The sequence below is a fragment of the Geotrypetes seraphini genome, chromosome 12, assembly GCF_902459505.1.
Source record: "Geotrypetes seraphini chromosome 12, aGeoSer1.1, whole genome shotgun sequence".
Taxonomy (NCBI): domain Eukaryota; kingdom Metazoa; phylum Chordata; class Amphibia; order Gymnophiona; family Dermophiidae; genus Geotrypetes; species Geotrypetes seraphini.
This window is the reverse complement of record NC_047095.1, coordinates 78248611-78264459: the sequence shown is the minus strand read 5'-3', so window position 1 is coordinate 78264459 and position 15849 is coordinate 78248611. Positions and strand designations below refer to the sequence as shown.

General features: G+C 44.9%; 1 protein-coding gene across 2 annotated transcripts in view; it reads right to left on the bottom strand.

Moving 5' to 3' along the window:
* EBNA1BP2 (EBNA1 binding protein 2) overlaps positions 1 to 15849 on the bottom strand; it is a 201046-nt gene that overhangs the window by 165283 nt on the left and 19914 nt on the right. For both annotated transcript variants that reach the window (XM_033916176.1, XM_033916177.1), the window contains exon 2: positions 13723 to 13827. In XM_033916176.1, coding sequence (XP_033772067.1) covers positions 13723 to 13797 — 75 coding nt within the window. In that variant the 5' untranslated portion in view covers positions 13798 to 13827. The remainder of the gene's footprint in view (positions 1 to 13722; positions 13828 to 15849) is intronic.

The window sequence follows — 15849 nt, the reverse complement described above, 5'->3', positions numbered from 1 at the left end:
CACCGTGGAGCGATGAGGATCATGGTGGCTTGTTCCCTCTTGAGCTTGAATAAGGTGCGCAGCATGAGCGGAAGAGGAGGGAATGCATAAAGGAAGAGATTGGTCCAATCCAGAAGAAATGCATCGGGTTCCAGACGGTGAGGAGAGTAAAGTCTGGAGCAAAACAGGGGCAGTTGATGGTTGTGGGGAGCTGCAAAAAGATCCACCTGAGGAGTGCCCCATTGAGAGAAAATGAACTGGAGAGTCGAGGGGTCGAGAGTCCATTCGTGAGGTTGAAGAATTCTGCTGAGATTGTCTGCTAAGTAATTCTGTTCCCCTTGGATATAGACTGCTTTCAGGAATAGGTGACGAGCAGTCGCCCATGTCCAAATCCTTTGAGCTTCCTGACATAAAGGACGGGATCCCGTCCCTCCTTGTTTGTTGAGGTAATACATTGCAACTTGGTTGTCTGTGCAAATGAGAAGAACCTGAGGAAAGAGGAGATGTTGAAAAGCTTTGAGGGCGTAAAATATCGCTCTGAGTTCCAGGAAATTGATGTGGTGCTTCTTTTCCTGGGTGGTCCAAAACCCCTGAGTTTGGAACTCGTTCAAGTGAGCTCCCCATGCATAGGGGGAGGAATCCGTGGTGATGACTAGCTGATGAGGAGGTAGATGGAACAGTAGACCTCTGGATAGATTTGATGAGTTCAACCACCAAAGAAGCGACTGTCGAAGAGACGAGGTCACAGATATGTGTTGTGAACAAGGATCCGTCGCTTGTGACCACTGAGTCGCTAGGGTCCATTGAGGAGTACGCAGGTGGAGACGTGCGAAGGGGGTGACATGCACTGTGGATGCCATGTGCCCCAAAAGTACCATCATTTGATTTGCTGAGATGGAAGTTTTCTGGAATACCTGCTGACAGAGATGAAGGATGGTGTGAAGGCGGTTTGGAGGAAGAAACGCCCTCATCTGAACAGTATCCAGAATGGCTCCAATGAATTGAAGTCGCTGAGTTGGAATGAGGTGTGACTTGGGTAGATTGATCTCGAACCCCAACAGTCGAAGGAAGGAAATGGTCTGATTGGTGGCTATGTGAACGGACTGAGGAGAAGGAGCCTTGATGAGCCAGTCGTCCAGATAAGGGAAGACTTGAAAATTGTGGGAGCGGAGATAAGCTGCGACCACAATCAGACATTTGGTGAATACCCTGGGAGAGGAGGCTAAGCCGAAGGGTAGCACCTTGTATTGGTAATGATGTTGGTTGACAAGAAAGCGAAGGTATTGTCTGGACATCAGGTGAATTGGAATGTGAGTATACGCCTCCTTGAGATCGGGGGAACATAGCCAGTCTTCCTGAGAGAGAAGAGGGTATAGGGTGGCAAGAGATAACATCTTGAACTTCTCCTTGACCAGACATTTGTTGAGATCTCTGAGATCTAATATTGGTCTGAGATCTCCGGTTTTTTTGGGTACAAGAAAGTACCGGGAATAAAATCCCAGGCCTTGCTGGTCTAGAGGAACTGGTTCGATGGCATTGAGAAGGAGGAGGGATTGAACCTCCTGACCGAGAAGGAGGGACTGAGCCTTGTTGGAAGCAGACTCTTTTGGTAGACTTAACGGTGGAGGAGTCTGAAAGTTCAGGGCATATCCGTGAGCGATGATAGCAAGTACCCACTGGTCGGAGGTAATTGCTTCCCATCGAGACAGAAAAACCTGGAGTCGACCTCCTATGGGCTGAGGTAGAAGGCATGAGGGAGGAAGACTGGCAATGTTCTCGAGAAGAGAGTCAAAAGGGCTGTGTAGACTTAGGTTGAACAGCCGGTTTTACAGCAGGCTGTTGTTGTTGACGAGCCTGTTGCTGCTGTTGACGCTGCCTGCGAGGTTGAGGAGGATGAGTCTGAGCTGGGCGAGCAGAAAACCTTATTTGATAAGAAGGTTGTTGCCTGAATGGACGAGGAGGAGGAGGTTTCTTCTTGTTTTTCAACAAGGTGTCCCACCTAGTCTCATGCGCGGAGAGCTTTTGTGTGGCGGTATCCATGGATTCCCCAAACAGCTCATCCCCAAGGCAAGGCGCATTGGCCAGTCGGTCCTGATGGTTTACATCCAGTTCTGAGACCCGTAGCCATGCCAACCTTCTCATTGCTACAGAAATAGCAGTGGCCCGTGACGTCAGTTCAAAAGTATCATAAATGGAACGGACCATAAACTTCCTGAGTTGCAAAAGACTAGAAGTACATTGCTGAAAAGCAGGAAGTTTACGGTCCGGAATGTACTTCTGAAAAGAGGTCACCTGTTGAATGAGATGCTTCAGGTAAAACGAGAAGTGGAATGCGTAATTACCTGAACGGTTGGCCAGCATGGCGTTTTGGTAAAGGCGCTTTCCAAATTTATCCATGGCCTTTCCTTCTCTGCCAGGAGGAACAGAGGCGTAAACACTGGCACCTACAGACTTCTTCAGGGTTGATTCCACCAACAAGGATTCATGGGGAAGTTGTTGCTTGTCGAATCCTGGGATTGGAATGACTTTATAAAGAGATTCCAATTTTCTTGGGGCTCCCGGGATGGTTAAGGGAGTTTCCAAGTTCTTATAGAAAGTTTCCCTCAAGATATCATGGAGGGGCAACTTTAAGAACTCCTTAGGAGGATGATCAAAGTCCAAGGCATCTAAGAATGCCTTGGACTTTTTAGAATCAGACTCCAAAGGAATTGAAAGGGTGTCTGACATTTCCCTTAAAAATTTGGTAAATGAGGAGTGCTCTGGCTTAGTAGCAGGGTCTTGCACCGATAGATCCTCCTCTTCAGATGAATAATCTTCCTCGGTACCGAGGTGATCATCCGAGTCATCCCACAAGTCAGGGTCCCGTACCGATTGGAGACGGCCCTGAGAAAGTGGAGTCGAGGTGCCAACATGTTTAGTCTTGCGTACCGATTTCCCCGAACGGTTGGAGACGGTACCAGGGGAGTGTAGAACGGTACGGGGTTCAGAGAACGGTACCGGTTCAGAAGTGTCCGGAGCAGAACGTCGTTTCGGTTCCGCTGATAGAATAGGCATAGACATGGATTTGTGCGGTGCCGACAAAGTCGATGTCAATAAAAGGGGTTGATCGACGGTCGGCACCGAAGGCTCACTGGGTACCGACACTGGAGGATTCGGTGTCAACAGAGCCGGGAGCAATTGTTGTAGTTGCTGTTTAAGTTGGGCCTGGAGGATAGAGGCAATGCGCTCATCCAACGTAGGTCCCGATTGCACCGGTACCGGTCTTTTCTTGCTCGGTACCTTCGGTGCCGCTCGACGCTCGGGTGAAGTCGATGCCGATGACGAGGCAGTGACTTCAATGGGAGCGGAGCGTTTACGGGGCCGGCGCTCAGTCTGCAGGACTTGGCTCACTGCATGCTCGACTGGTGGCCCTAGGACAGTAGGGGAAGGCTTCTTAGCCGGCTTACCTACAGGGATCGACGTCGGCGATGTATCTGTCGGTGCCGAGACAGTCGGTGCCGATTTAGAGGAAGTTGCCGATGTCGATACTGGTGCAACTTCCATGTCGGTGCCGAACAGAATTCGTTGCTGAATCTGTCGGTTTTTTAAAGTTCTTTTTTGTAAAGAACTACAGCGGGTGCAGGTGTCAGCCCTATGGTCCGGACCCAGACACTGAAGGCACCACTTGTGCGGGTCGGAGAGAGGGATATAGGGCGCGCACACCGCTGACACTTTTTGAAACCCGGTGACGGGGGCATGAAGGGAAAAAAATAAAACAATTTTTTTTTTTTTTTTTTTACAAACGGTAAAAGAACAAGAAAGAAATAAAATGAAGAGAAAAATACGCGCGAGCGGGAAGGCAAGTGAACAGTTTAGGAAAAAACTTCCAACAGCCGTTGGAAACACGCGTCTTCTTAGCTCCGCGGAATTAAGAAAACTGGGGACCGCGCGCCTCTGTCGGGCGGGAAGGCACTCGCGCACGCGCGGTGCGGCCTAGCTAGAACTTTCTAAAGTTCTTAGAGTGCAATCACTCTAAAATTGTCCGTACCGGGGCTCCGTCGGTGCCGTCACCCATCAGTCAAGAATATGCTGCCTGCTTGTCCTGGGATAAAAGAAGGTATTGATGCCCATGTATAAGACTTTGGTGAGACCTCATTTAGAATATTGTGCATAATTCTGGAGGCCGCACCTTCAAAAAGAAAAAGGATGGTCCAGAGGAAGGCTACTAAAATGGTGTGTGGTTTTCCTGATAATGCGTATGGGGACAGACTTAAAGATCTAAATCTGTATAATTTGGTGGAAAGATGGGAGAGGGGAGATATGACAGACACGTTTAAATACCTACGTAATGTAAATGCGCATTTGAAATGAAACTGCAATGAGAGGGCATAGGATGAAGTTAAGAGATGATTTTGAAAAACAAATAACCAAGAATCGCTTTCAAAACCTTACAGCATACTAAAGTCTGGTGGATTAAACTTTCCTCATCTTTACAAATACCATAGTGCTTATATATTGAGACAAGCTATGTATTGGGTAACACCTGATCAGCAGCATGATTGGGCGAAGTGGTGTTTATAAGAGCATAATTTACTCCACCCATTTAGGTTGCAGGACTTAATCTGTGTTGTACTTCCGCAGCATCTGAAACTAAACCCTATAATAAGATCTACTCAAAGGGCGCTTGTTGAAATTAACTCTCAACTGGATATTCCTTTTGGAAGATCAAACTTATGCCCTATTTGAGGAAACTGGAATATCTGTATTGACAGAAAACGCATTATATGGAAAGAATGGATGGAACTGGATATATACGCTATCGTCAAATGCATTGGTTACCGATAGAGGTAAGAGTTTTTAAAAAAATTCTCCTGCATCTGCTTTAAATCTCTATTTGGCTTGGTTCCAGTTTACCTTTCCTCTCACTTTGAGCTGCCTCATACCATCAAGTTCACTCACAGTTCTTGTTTATTTGCCTATCCGATATTAAAATTTTGCCATTATAAGAGATTTTTGGACAGAACTCTTCCATCTCAAGCAGGCAAAATGAATGCCTGGCTAAGTGAAACTATTTTACATGCTTTGTCCTATTATTCTTTAAAAAAATTGGTGAAGACCTATCTTTTTGATAAATTTGTCATTTGATACTTTTCTGTTTTTTTTCCATTGTTTGTATTTTCCTAGTACAGTGGTACCTTGGTTTACAAGCATAATTCGTTCCAGAAGCATGCTCGTAATCCAAAGCAACTTTCCCCATAGGCCATAATGGCAACGCTGACAATTCATTCCAGAACCCAAAAGGTGCTGAGGAAGTGGCGAGGGGTAGCCTAGGTGTCAGGTTAGGGTCCGTCCGCCAGCTGCTGAAGAACCCCGCAGTGCCGCTTCAGGGGGGATGCCTCATCTGTCCACCAGCCGCTAAAGAACCCCTGAACCCACACAGCACCGCTTCAGGGGGATTCCTCTTCTGTCCGCCGGCCAGCCTTCCATTCTGGGTGCCTTCCAGATGTTGGAAAGCCTCTATCTGAGCCCATGCAGCCAAGTGCATATGGAACATGCAGGTGGGAGACCTGCACGTTCCATATAATCACGCACAACGTGCAGGTGGGAGGTACTCGGCTACGTGGGCTCAGATAGAGGCTCTCCAACATGCGGAAGGCACCCGGAGTGGAAGGCTGGCCGGCGGACAGAAGAGGAATCCCCCTGAAGCGGCGCTTCCTGCAGCTGTAAGTGCTCGTTTATTGGGCAGTGCTCGGTTTGCGAGACAAAAGTTTGCTGAGTGTTTTGCTCGTCTTGCAAAACACTCGCAAACTGTGTTACTCGCAAGCCGAGGTTCCACTGTACTTGTATTTTCACTGGTTGTACAGTTCTCTTTTCTGTGAACCGCGTAGAACTGTGGTGGTGTGGCGGTATACAAGAATAAAGTTATTATTATATTATTATTGTATATTACAATCAGATTGTAAATCCTTTTCAGAGTTGTGTGCAAGTCATCATGTCAGCTTTTCACACAGCTTCAAGTGGTTACAACTTCGCCATGCTATTGTTTGTTCAAAAATCCCAGTAAAATCTTCTAAACGAAACATTCTTTCACTGTGTAAAGGGATTATGGGATTAGGTCATGAAGCATCTAATTGATACAAAATATTAGTACAACTGGAACAACAAAAACGAAATACAATGGAAACTTATATTCCTCAAGTGCCTCCGATGTTGTCGATCTGCTTCTATAAAACAATCTCTATTTTTTGTGGTTAGACGCGTAGTATGGACTCCTGTTAAATTAAATAAGCTTAACTTTGAATATTCCCCTTTATGTTGGTCTTGTGGTCATATGTAATGATCATATGATCATATGTAATTTTTGGCAACAGGTGTGGAGTCATGTTCAAAAACTGTTACATATGGATATTTCCTTGACATATGCAAGTATAATTTTCAATCTCTTTGAAGCTTCTGCTGATATGACTAGTGATAATAAGAAATTAATAGCAATACTTACTGCTGTTGCAATTCAAACCATTCTGAAAACATGGAAAGATGTGTTTGTCATCTTTTCAATTTTGGTGGAACTCAGTTTGCTTAATTGGTAAATATGAAGCAACCATAATGGAAAAGAGAGGCAAGAAAGCTAAATTTAAAAGGTTGTGGGTACCTATACAAGAATAAGTAGACAATGGTTGAGTGTTATTAAAGAATGGATAAGTATGTATGTATGGTTTTTCACTCTCTGCAAATGGGGGTGGAATGGGAGGGTTTAGGGATAGTTCTTAGAAATTTCATGAATACTCTGCATTGAGATGATATACGAATTTATATTCTCTCCTGTTTATATGTATGTTTATTATATAAAATTTTAGAACTGAAAAAAGAGGTGATAGGCTCCCGAATAATCTAAGGAAATACTTTTTTTACAAAAAGGGTGGTAAATGCTTGGAATAAAAGAGGTGGTGGAGACAAGAGACTGTGTCTGAATTCAAAGGGACCTGGGATAGGCATGTGGGATCTCTCGGAGAGAGAAAGAGATAATGGTTACTGCAGATGAGCAGACTAGATGGGCCATTTGGCCTTTATCTGCCATCATGTTTCTATGAGATGAAAATCTGTGACGACCTCAGAAATAAATTTTGGATGAGTCCGTAATTGTACTCTATTAGGGAAAAAAATGGAGATAAGGATAATAAGTGACCTAGTGCTTGAAGTTCACTAACTCTTCCGGCTGAAGATAAGGCTGTAAGAAAAACTGTTTTCCAAGTTAAGGATAAGAAAGTGAAGTAGATCCCAATGGTTCAAAAGGGTCTTGCATTAAAATATCCAGAACTAAATTCAGGTCCCATGTTGGAAGAAAATCCTGCAGTGGAGATCTAAGATTATTAAGACCTCTGATAAATCAAGAGATGAGTGGATGATGCAAAATTGGCTTACTCTTCACAAAGGTATGGAAGGCCGAGAAAGCTGCTAGATGAAAGCAGACTGAGTTTGATTTGAGACCAGAATCTGACAAATGTAGAAGATGTGGACAAAGAAGAGGATTCTACTGGTGCTTCTGTGAACAGATAGAAAAACATTTCCATTTTGATTGATAGGACTTTCTAGTAGATGGCTTCTTGCTGCAAAAAGGACTGTCTTCACTGGTTGAGAAAGTGGCAAATGTATTAGGTTTGAACTTTCAATTTCCAGGCTGTTAAACTGAGACTGTGGAGACTGGGAAGAAGTAACTGCCCATTCTGTTGAGATAGAAGAGATGGTTTCCCAGTAGAATTGGTGGAGCATCTAGAAGGTCCAGCAGGAGTGGATACCATATTTGCCTGAACCAACAGGAAGCAATGAGTATGATGTGAGCTGCATTCCTGGAAACTTTCCGAAGTACCTCGGAGATGAGAGAAAACGGCAGAAAGGCATTGAGTAGGTTGTGACCCCGATGAATGGAGAAAGCATATCTTGCTATGGCTTGAGGAGCTGGTCGAAGAGAGCAGAACTGGCTGCATTTGGCATTGTGAGATGAAGCAAAGAGATCCACTGAGAGACTTCCCCAGATATGAAAAATATGTTTCAGAATAGACGGATGAAGAGACTCTTACGTCATTTTCATGACAAATTGAAACGTACAGGATCCGTTTCTGAGACCACTCGTGAGGGTCGAGTTTCCTGCTGAGAGAGAGTCTGCGAGGACATTCTGTTCTCCTGGAATGTATACCGATTGTTAGATGGACTCGTAGAATCAGAGTGCAGGTCCACAGGCTTCTCTGCAGAGAGGAAGAGAGCCGAACCGCCCTGTTTGTTTACATAAAATATCGTGACCTGATTGTCTGAATAAGAATGCAAAATCCAAGGGCGGAAAGCCTTGCGCACATAATACACTGCCTGCAGTTCTAGGTGACTGATGTGCAGGGATCATTCGCTTGTCGACCACTGCCCTTGCAAATGGTCGATATGTGCTCCCCAGCCCTGACTGGAAGCGTCCATCGTTATAGTGAGAAGAGGTGGTGGAGGTTGAAAAAGACAGCCATCCTGTAGGGATAGAGAGGAAATCCACCAAAGGAGGGAATCTTGAAACTTTGCAGGAAGTGGAATCAGCTTGGCGAGAGAATGATGCCTTTGATTCCAGTGAAACTTTAGGTGAAGTCTTGCATTTGGCACCAGACTTATCAAGGTTACCATGTGACCCAACAGATATAGAACGGTGCGGGCTGGTAGAGCTGAAGACTGCCTGAAGTAATCTGCCAGAGTGATAATGTCTGTCTTGAGGCAGACAGGCCCTTGCCGCCTTGGTGTCTAGAAATGCCCTGATGAACGTGAGGGAACGAGTTGGAGTCAGATTGGACTTTTGGTAGTTGATGATAAATCCTAGAGACTGCAATATCAGGACTGTGGACTGAATAGTGAGAAGTAATTGGTCTTTGGTATGGGCTATGAGAAGCCAATCGTCTAGGAAAGGAAAAACCATATGAGGTTGTTTCCTGTGGTGCGCTGCTATTAAATTCAGGCACTTTGCGAAAACCCTTGGAGCTGACGAAAAGCCAAAGGGTAGATTGGAAATGTTCACTCAGGAATGTGAAGCGTTGGAAATGCCCATGGGAAGGGTGAATTGGAATGTAAGTATATGCATCTTTGAGGTCTAGGGCAGCTAGCCAATCGTATTGCTTCAGCAGCAGTATAATGATCAAAAGCAAAATCATTCTGAATTTTTCCTTCTTGAGGAAGGCATTGAGTGGTCAGAGATCTAGAATGGGTCGGAGACCTTGCGTTTTCTTGGGGATAAGGAAGAACCTGGAAAAGAAGCCTTGGGTTGCCTGAGAGTGTGGCACCTCCTCGATGGCATTACTGCATAGAAGGAGGGAGACTTCTGCTGCAAGTTGCAGAATGTGGTTGTATGGGACGTTGGAAGAAGGTGGAGGTTAGAAGGGTATGAAACTGGAAAGGAAATTGAGGAAGTATTCCTGGACAACGATGTGAAGGACCCATTCTAGAACACTGCTGTTCGCATTCCCTTCTCCCAAAGGTTGCATATTCAAAAAATTCCTCAACAGAACACTCTCCTTTCAAGCAGGGGTCTGGAACAACACCTTAAGTGACCTAATCCTGAACTCTCTAACATACCACTCTTTTAGAAAATCACTAAAAACCCACCTTTGACAAATTTACCTGATCCTCCAAATCTGCGCGACATCTACCTCATCTTACACACCTCTTCCTCCTACCCTATTCCACCTTATCACATAAGTCTTTCTACCCCTCCCCAATTCTAACTGATGTTACCTCGCTGTCCTTACAGCACCTCTTGTTGTACACTGTCTTGAACTGAAAAGGTATGATGGGATATAAATAAAGCTATTATTATTATTATTGGTCTGCTGTGATGGTCTGCCATGCCGGAAGGATGTTAGCCAGCCCCCTATTGGCAGATGGTCAAAAACTAGAGGTAGATTTTAGAGCAGGAAGTTGAGATGTAGACAGTTTGCTTCCTGTCTCTAGAACGCCGCCTTGGGTTGAAAGGAGAAGACTGTGATCTCTTTAGAACAGGACGATTATAAGGAGCAAATCTGCATCATGGATAATACTGCTGAAAAAACTGCTGATGGTAAGCTCTTCTATAAGAAAAAGAAGAAGAGGAAGGGCGTCAAAATTATTGAGATTGTTCAGAAGAGTGTGCTGATAATTCTCTACTGGTCGAGGAATCCTCCTAATGCTGAGAGACTATAGCCTGTACCTTCTCTCCAAAGAGGCTGTTTCCCAAACAGGGAATATCCGCCAGTCTGTCATGCAAGTCTTCTCTAAGATCAGAAGCCCTACGCCAAACTGAACACCTGGCAGCTATGGCTACCGCCACCATGCAAGACGTCATATCATAAGCATCATAATTGGTCTTTATGATAAGCAGATTCTTGCAGCACTACGAGAAGGTTAGGAATGGTGTTTGGAGAAGCAGCCTCCAGCTGCTGTAGAACAGAGTGTTGAAAATGGAGAATTTGTAGCTGATGAGCAATGATTTTAGATGAAAGCACGGCACCTGATAAACCTTGCGACCCATGAAATCAAGAAGACGATGTTTCTTTCCAGGGGGTGCGCTTAACGGAGATTTTGTAGTCGTCAGTTTTTTAATAGCAGACATCGTACAAAAACAGCGGCCTCAGGATCACTTAATGCTCCGTTAATATCTTGTCTTTCTTTTTTAAACTTCTCACAACTCACCAAATGTCTCAAGTTAGAGCAGACCCCACATGACTCTCTAAACTGTAGTCAGTGCCAGTATCGGTGGCAAGGCGTACAGTTGAGGATCCTCTAAACACAGTAAAACTTGGGGAGGTGGGGGAAATGGGGGGAGAAACTTGACCCTTTTGAGTGTGGCATCCCCAAGGTCGGTAGGACCCCCAAGAGGGTTCCCCAAGCTCTATCCGGACAGCAAAATGGACCAGAAAAAGATCCAACAGGCCCAAAACAAACCACAGTACAGACTCCACCTGCTAGAGACTGAGAAAAGACTGATTGTAAGAGGGACTGTACAGCCCACTTGTATCAATGCCAAAAGTTAGTGTTTCAGTCTCCACCTGCTGGCAGAGGAGCAGAAACCCATCTGTTTCTGTGCCAGCCTGGAGGGACGATAAAGAAAAAGGTTTGTCTGTGCATTAGTGCTGCACATGATGGAGCACTGCGAGATGGAGGGCTGATGGGCATCAAGCTTCAATATAGACAGTGTCAGAAATGACATGGGAAACATAAGCTGACCTGAAAAGGCAATGCACGGAAGGATCATCACTGTGACCCATTGCCGCTCCAGCCCCCTGGCTACTGGACCCTATCAGGGATCCCAAATCATCTGCCATTGCAGGAGAGCTTTGTGATAATAAAGGCACAGAAAGGGACCTCCAATCATCCCAGTCTTGCTCCAAAGGGTCACTGATACTGGGAACCAGCGTGGTAAGAGGCAGGGACGTCTGTCTAGGAGAAGGATCCTCCTTAGGTAGAGCAGAGCGCCCAAAAGAAGCACAGTGCTTCAGGGTCCCATTAAGGGCGGGAGAGTGTGGCGCAATGGTAAAGCCTACAACCTCAGCACCCTGGGGTTGTGGGTTCAAACCCATGCTGCTCCTTGTGACCCTGGGCAAGTCACTTAATCCCCCATTGTCCCAGGTACATTAGATAGTGAGCCTGCCGGGACAGTGTCACAACCCCGAGCCCAATGCCGGCCTTGTGCCAGTTAAACCTCGGAGAAAACATCCCCTGAAACTGGTCCGGGCTAATCACTGTGTCCCTGATAGGCAGGAACAAGACCAGGAAGCACAGGCTGTGTTCAGACCTGCTTTAGAACACAGCCTGGAGAAAACTGGCAGGGCCCCTTTAAATCCTCCATTTTGTGAGAAGCTGGCTAAACAGGGCAGAAGGGAGCCTCAGCTGAAGAAAGTTCAGCCCCTGAGTAGGGCTGGGCGTGGTACAGCAGCTTTGCACCATTTGGAGAGTTGGCTGACCAGGAGGAAGGGAGACACTGGAGAAGCTCTCAGGTGGAAGGAGCCTCCAAGTCCCCCAGAGCCAAAGGACATTGAAATGCTGGACTCTGAACCAGAAGGAACAACCCTGGTAAACCCAGATTATGAAGCCATGGATTGCAGTGTTTTACCAGAGGTGGGATTGATTGAGGAAATGGATATTAATTAGTTTGAGTTGCTTTCTGAGTTTATATTTTTTTGAATGTTTCCATTTCTGCTGTAAAAATAGTATTTTCCTTGAGCAAGCTAGCTAAAGGGATGTATGCTAGCGAAGGGTTTTACTTTGATGAGAAGTTTTTTTTTTCTTTTTGCCAAGATGGCTGCTGTGTTAAAACTTCAGCAATTGCTTTCATAAGGAGTGAATATCCTGAAAGCTGGGGCAGAATTTGCCCAACACCTTAGTGGAGGATTTGCAGGTTATTTTGCTCTGGGTAAGAAGGAGCCGCTTTGGCAAATCCGCCAGCCTGCTGCCACTACTTTTGAAAGGGCAGCACTGCACATTGCAGAAGGACATAGTTTGTTTGCCAATTTACAAGTAAGACTTTGAGAGAGTCAAGGACTTCTGGAGACTCTGTGATACCTGGGACATTGATGAAAGAACTTTGGGAAAGTTATCCAGACCAGGCTGGTAATTACAATATATTTTATTTTCATGATTATGACCAAGACCTTTGGAGTACATTTTCTTTTGATGCATTTTTGCTTGGACCTGTTCAGTTGAACAATAAATTTGATTTTTGTATTTCATTACTTACCTGTGTGAGGCCATTCTGTTTATGCACATAGGATAAGGTTATTCACAACAGGGACTTCCTCCCTCTTGGGGAAGCACGCTGGGGAGAATATTTTAAGCGTGGGCCGGTTACCGCAAGCCTCGAGGGCCGGCCACGCTACAACAGACAGGGAAAAATGCTTTAGTACCTGAATAAATTCATGTAAACCGTTCTGAGCTCTCCTGGGAGAACGGTATAGAAAATTGAATAAATAAATAAATAAGCTTTCCACAAAAAGCTGACAAAAGTCAGAGAAGTCTTGCATCGGAGGTCCTGAGGCTCTTTGTGTACCCCCAGACTAGAGAAGAGAAGATGAAATCATCTACCACCATGTGCTTGTGTTTTGCCTCATCGCTGCTTAGCTCATCTGAGCAGGATCTCTTCCCCTTAGACCGACTTTTCCGGGATTTCAAGGGTTCCAAGGCCTTGGAGGACTGACTGTAAGCTGAGCCCAAAGCTCCAGTCCCTTTCTCTTATGGCACTTGGAACACGGTCGCTCCTTTCCCCAATGGAGTATGCCCAAGCAGGGGACCTCTGAGCACCAAAGCTACAAAGAATTAAAAAAATACAATGCAAAAATACCCAAAAATGCAAATAGGAACACAGCAGAGCAAAAAACAGCTTCTGAGTTCACTTGCAGAAGGAAAAACTGAGGAGAGTGCTGTTCTCCACTGCAAAAGGAGAGAAGTTTCGTGTTCTTAAAGTGATACCCTTCTGCAGTTTCTTGGGAAGTGGTAATCAACAACTCAAGTACACACTCCTGTATATCCGCAACAGAACTATACAAGATTTAGCTGTTTCCTATTAGTTCAGTTCCACTTATGCTCCACTACAGCAAGGAGGCAATTTTGTATTGATTCATCAGTGTGTGGATAAGGATTCCAGATTGCTGATAAGCCGCTCTATCTGTCTGTATGTTTCTGGATGCTTAGGGATAATGTTGATAAATTTGCCTGCAGAATATTTGTATCCACAGTTTTTGTTTTTATCGATGTATTACAAGTACCACTTACCTCCTTATCCATCATCTCACAAAACTCAGGCTCTGACTCGGTATCAGATTGCTGTTCTTCCTCATAAGCTGCCATTGGAAAGCAAGTTCTTTTAATCTTTGAAACCTGCATTAGAAGCACAAGCAGGAATAATTCAAAGGCAGTCACAAATTGGCAGTTCACTTTTTTACACAGTAACATAGTAAATGACAGCAGATAAAAACTTGAACAGTTCATCCAGTCTATCCACTAGTTATACTCATTAAAATTCATTATTAAATTAACTTGTCTTTTTTCTTTTATATTTCTTGGCCACAGACCATAAGTCTACTACTTACTACTATTTCAATAGCGCTACCAGACATACACAACGCTGTACAGAGTCACAAAAAAGAAGAAAACAGTGAGTCCCTGCTCGAAAGAGCTTACAATCTAAACAGTCAAGACAGACAAACAGGATGTCATGGATACAGTTAAGGGGCATGGTTAATTAGTTGGCTGGGTTGGAGGTCATAGGAGTAGGGTTAAGGATTGAAGCCTATATCAAAAAGGTGGGTTTTCAGTCTGCTTTTAAACATGGGAAGGGGATTGATGAACAAACTTGGGTAATTTATTCCAGGCATCGTGGGTAGCTAGATGAAAGGAATGAAGTTTGGAATCGGCAGTGGAAGACAAGGGTAAAGCTAAGAGCAGCTTATCTGAGGAACGGAGTTCTCTGGGAGGTGTATAAGGAGAAAGAAGCAAGAAGAGATATTGAGGGACAGCAGAATGAACACATTTGTAGGTCAGCAATAGGAGCTTGAACTGAATGCGATGGCAGATAGGGAGCCAGTGAAGTGACTTAAGGAGAGGGCTGACATGAATGTAGCAAGGTTGGTAGAAGATGAGTTGTGCAGCAGAGTTTTGCACAGATTGCAAGGGGGAGAGGTGACACTGCGGGATACCAGTTAGAAGCAGATTGCAGTAAGCTCGAGCATAAGAACATAAAAATAGTCTTACTGGGTCAGACCAATGGTCCATCAAGCCCAGCAGCCCATTCTCATTGTGGCCAACGCAAGTCACGAGTATCTGGCCAAAACCCAAGGAGTAGCAATATTCCATGATATCAATCCATGGCAAGCAGTTTAGTGACAGGTTACAGATCACTAACAGCAGGTCAGCAGTTTATTTTTGAGTTTTGTTAGCACCCTGGGATGTATACCATCCTGTCCAGGTGATTTATCACTTTTAAACTTTGGATTTGAATTAGTAAACATAGAAACATAGAAAAGTGACGGCAGAAAAGGGCCAAAGCCCATCAAGTCTGCCCACTCTATTGACCCTCCCCCCTAGTTACCCTTTGAGAGATCACACTCTGATGACCCATCCCCTTAACTCTACCCTCTTAGAGATCCAACATAAGCATCCCATCTATGCTTAAAATCTGGCACGCTGCTGGCCTCGATCACCTGCACTGGAAGCCCATTCCAATTGTCAACCACTCTTTCGATGAAGAAGTACTTCCTGGTGTCGCCATGAAACTTCCTGCCCTTGATTTTTAGCAGATGCCCACTTGTAGCCGAGGGTCCTCTAAGAAAGAAAATATCATCTTCTACCTTGATACGACCAGTGATATATTTAAATGTCTCAATCATGTCTCCCCTTTCCCTACGTTCTTCGAGAGAGTATAGCTGCAATTTATTCAGCCTTTCTTCGTACAAGAGATCCTTGAGCCCCGAAACCATCCTGGTGGCCATTCGCTGAACCGACTCAATTCTCATCACATCCTTAAGGTAATGTGGCCTCCAGAATTGTACAAAGTACTCCAGATGAGGCCTCACCATGGTTCTGTACAATGGCATTATGACTTCAGGTTTCCGACTGACAAAGCTTCTCCGGATACAACCCAGCATTTGCCTAGCCTTGGATGAAGCCTTCTCCACTTGATTGGTAGTTTTCATGTCTTCTCTAATGATCACCCCCAAATCTCGTTCTGCTGCAGTCCTAGTCAAGGTTTCTCCATTCAATGTGTACGTTCTGCATGGATTGTTGTAGCCAAGGTGCATGACCTTGCATTTTTTAGCATTGAAGTTAAGCTGCCAGGTCAAGGACCAATGTTCCAATGAAAGCAGGTCCTGCACCATACTGTCGGACAATTTGTTGTTATTT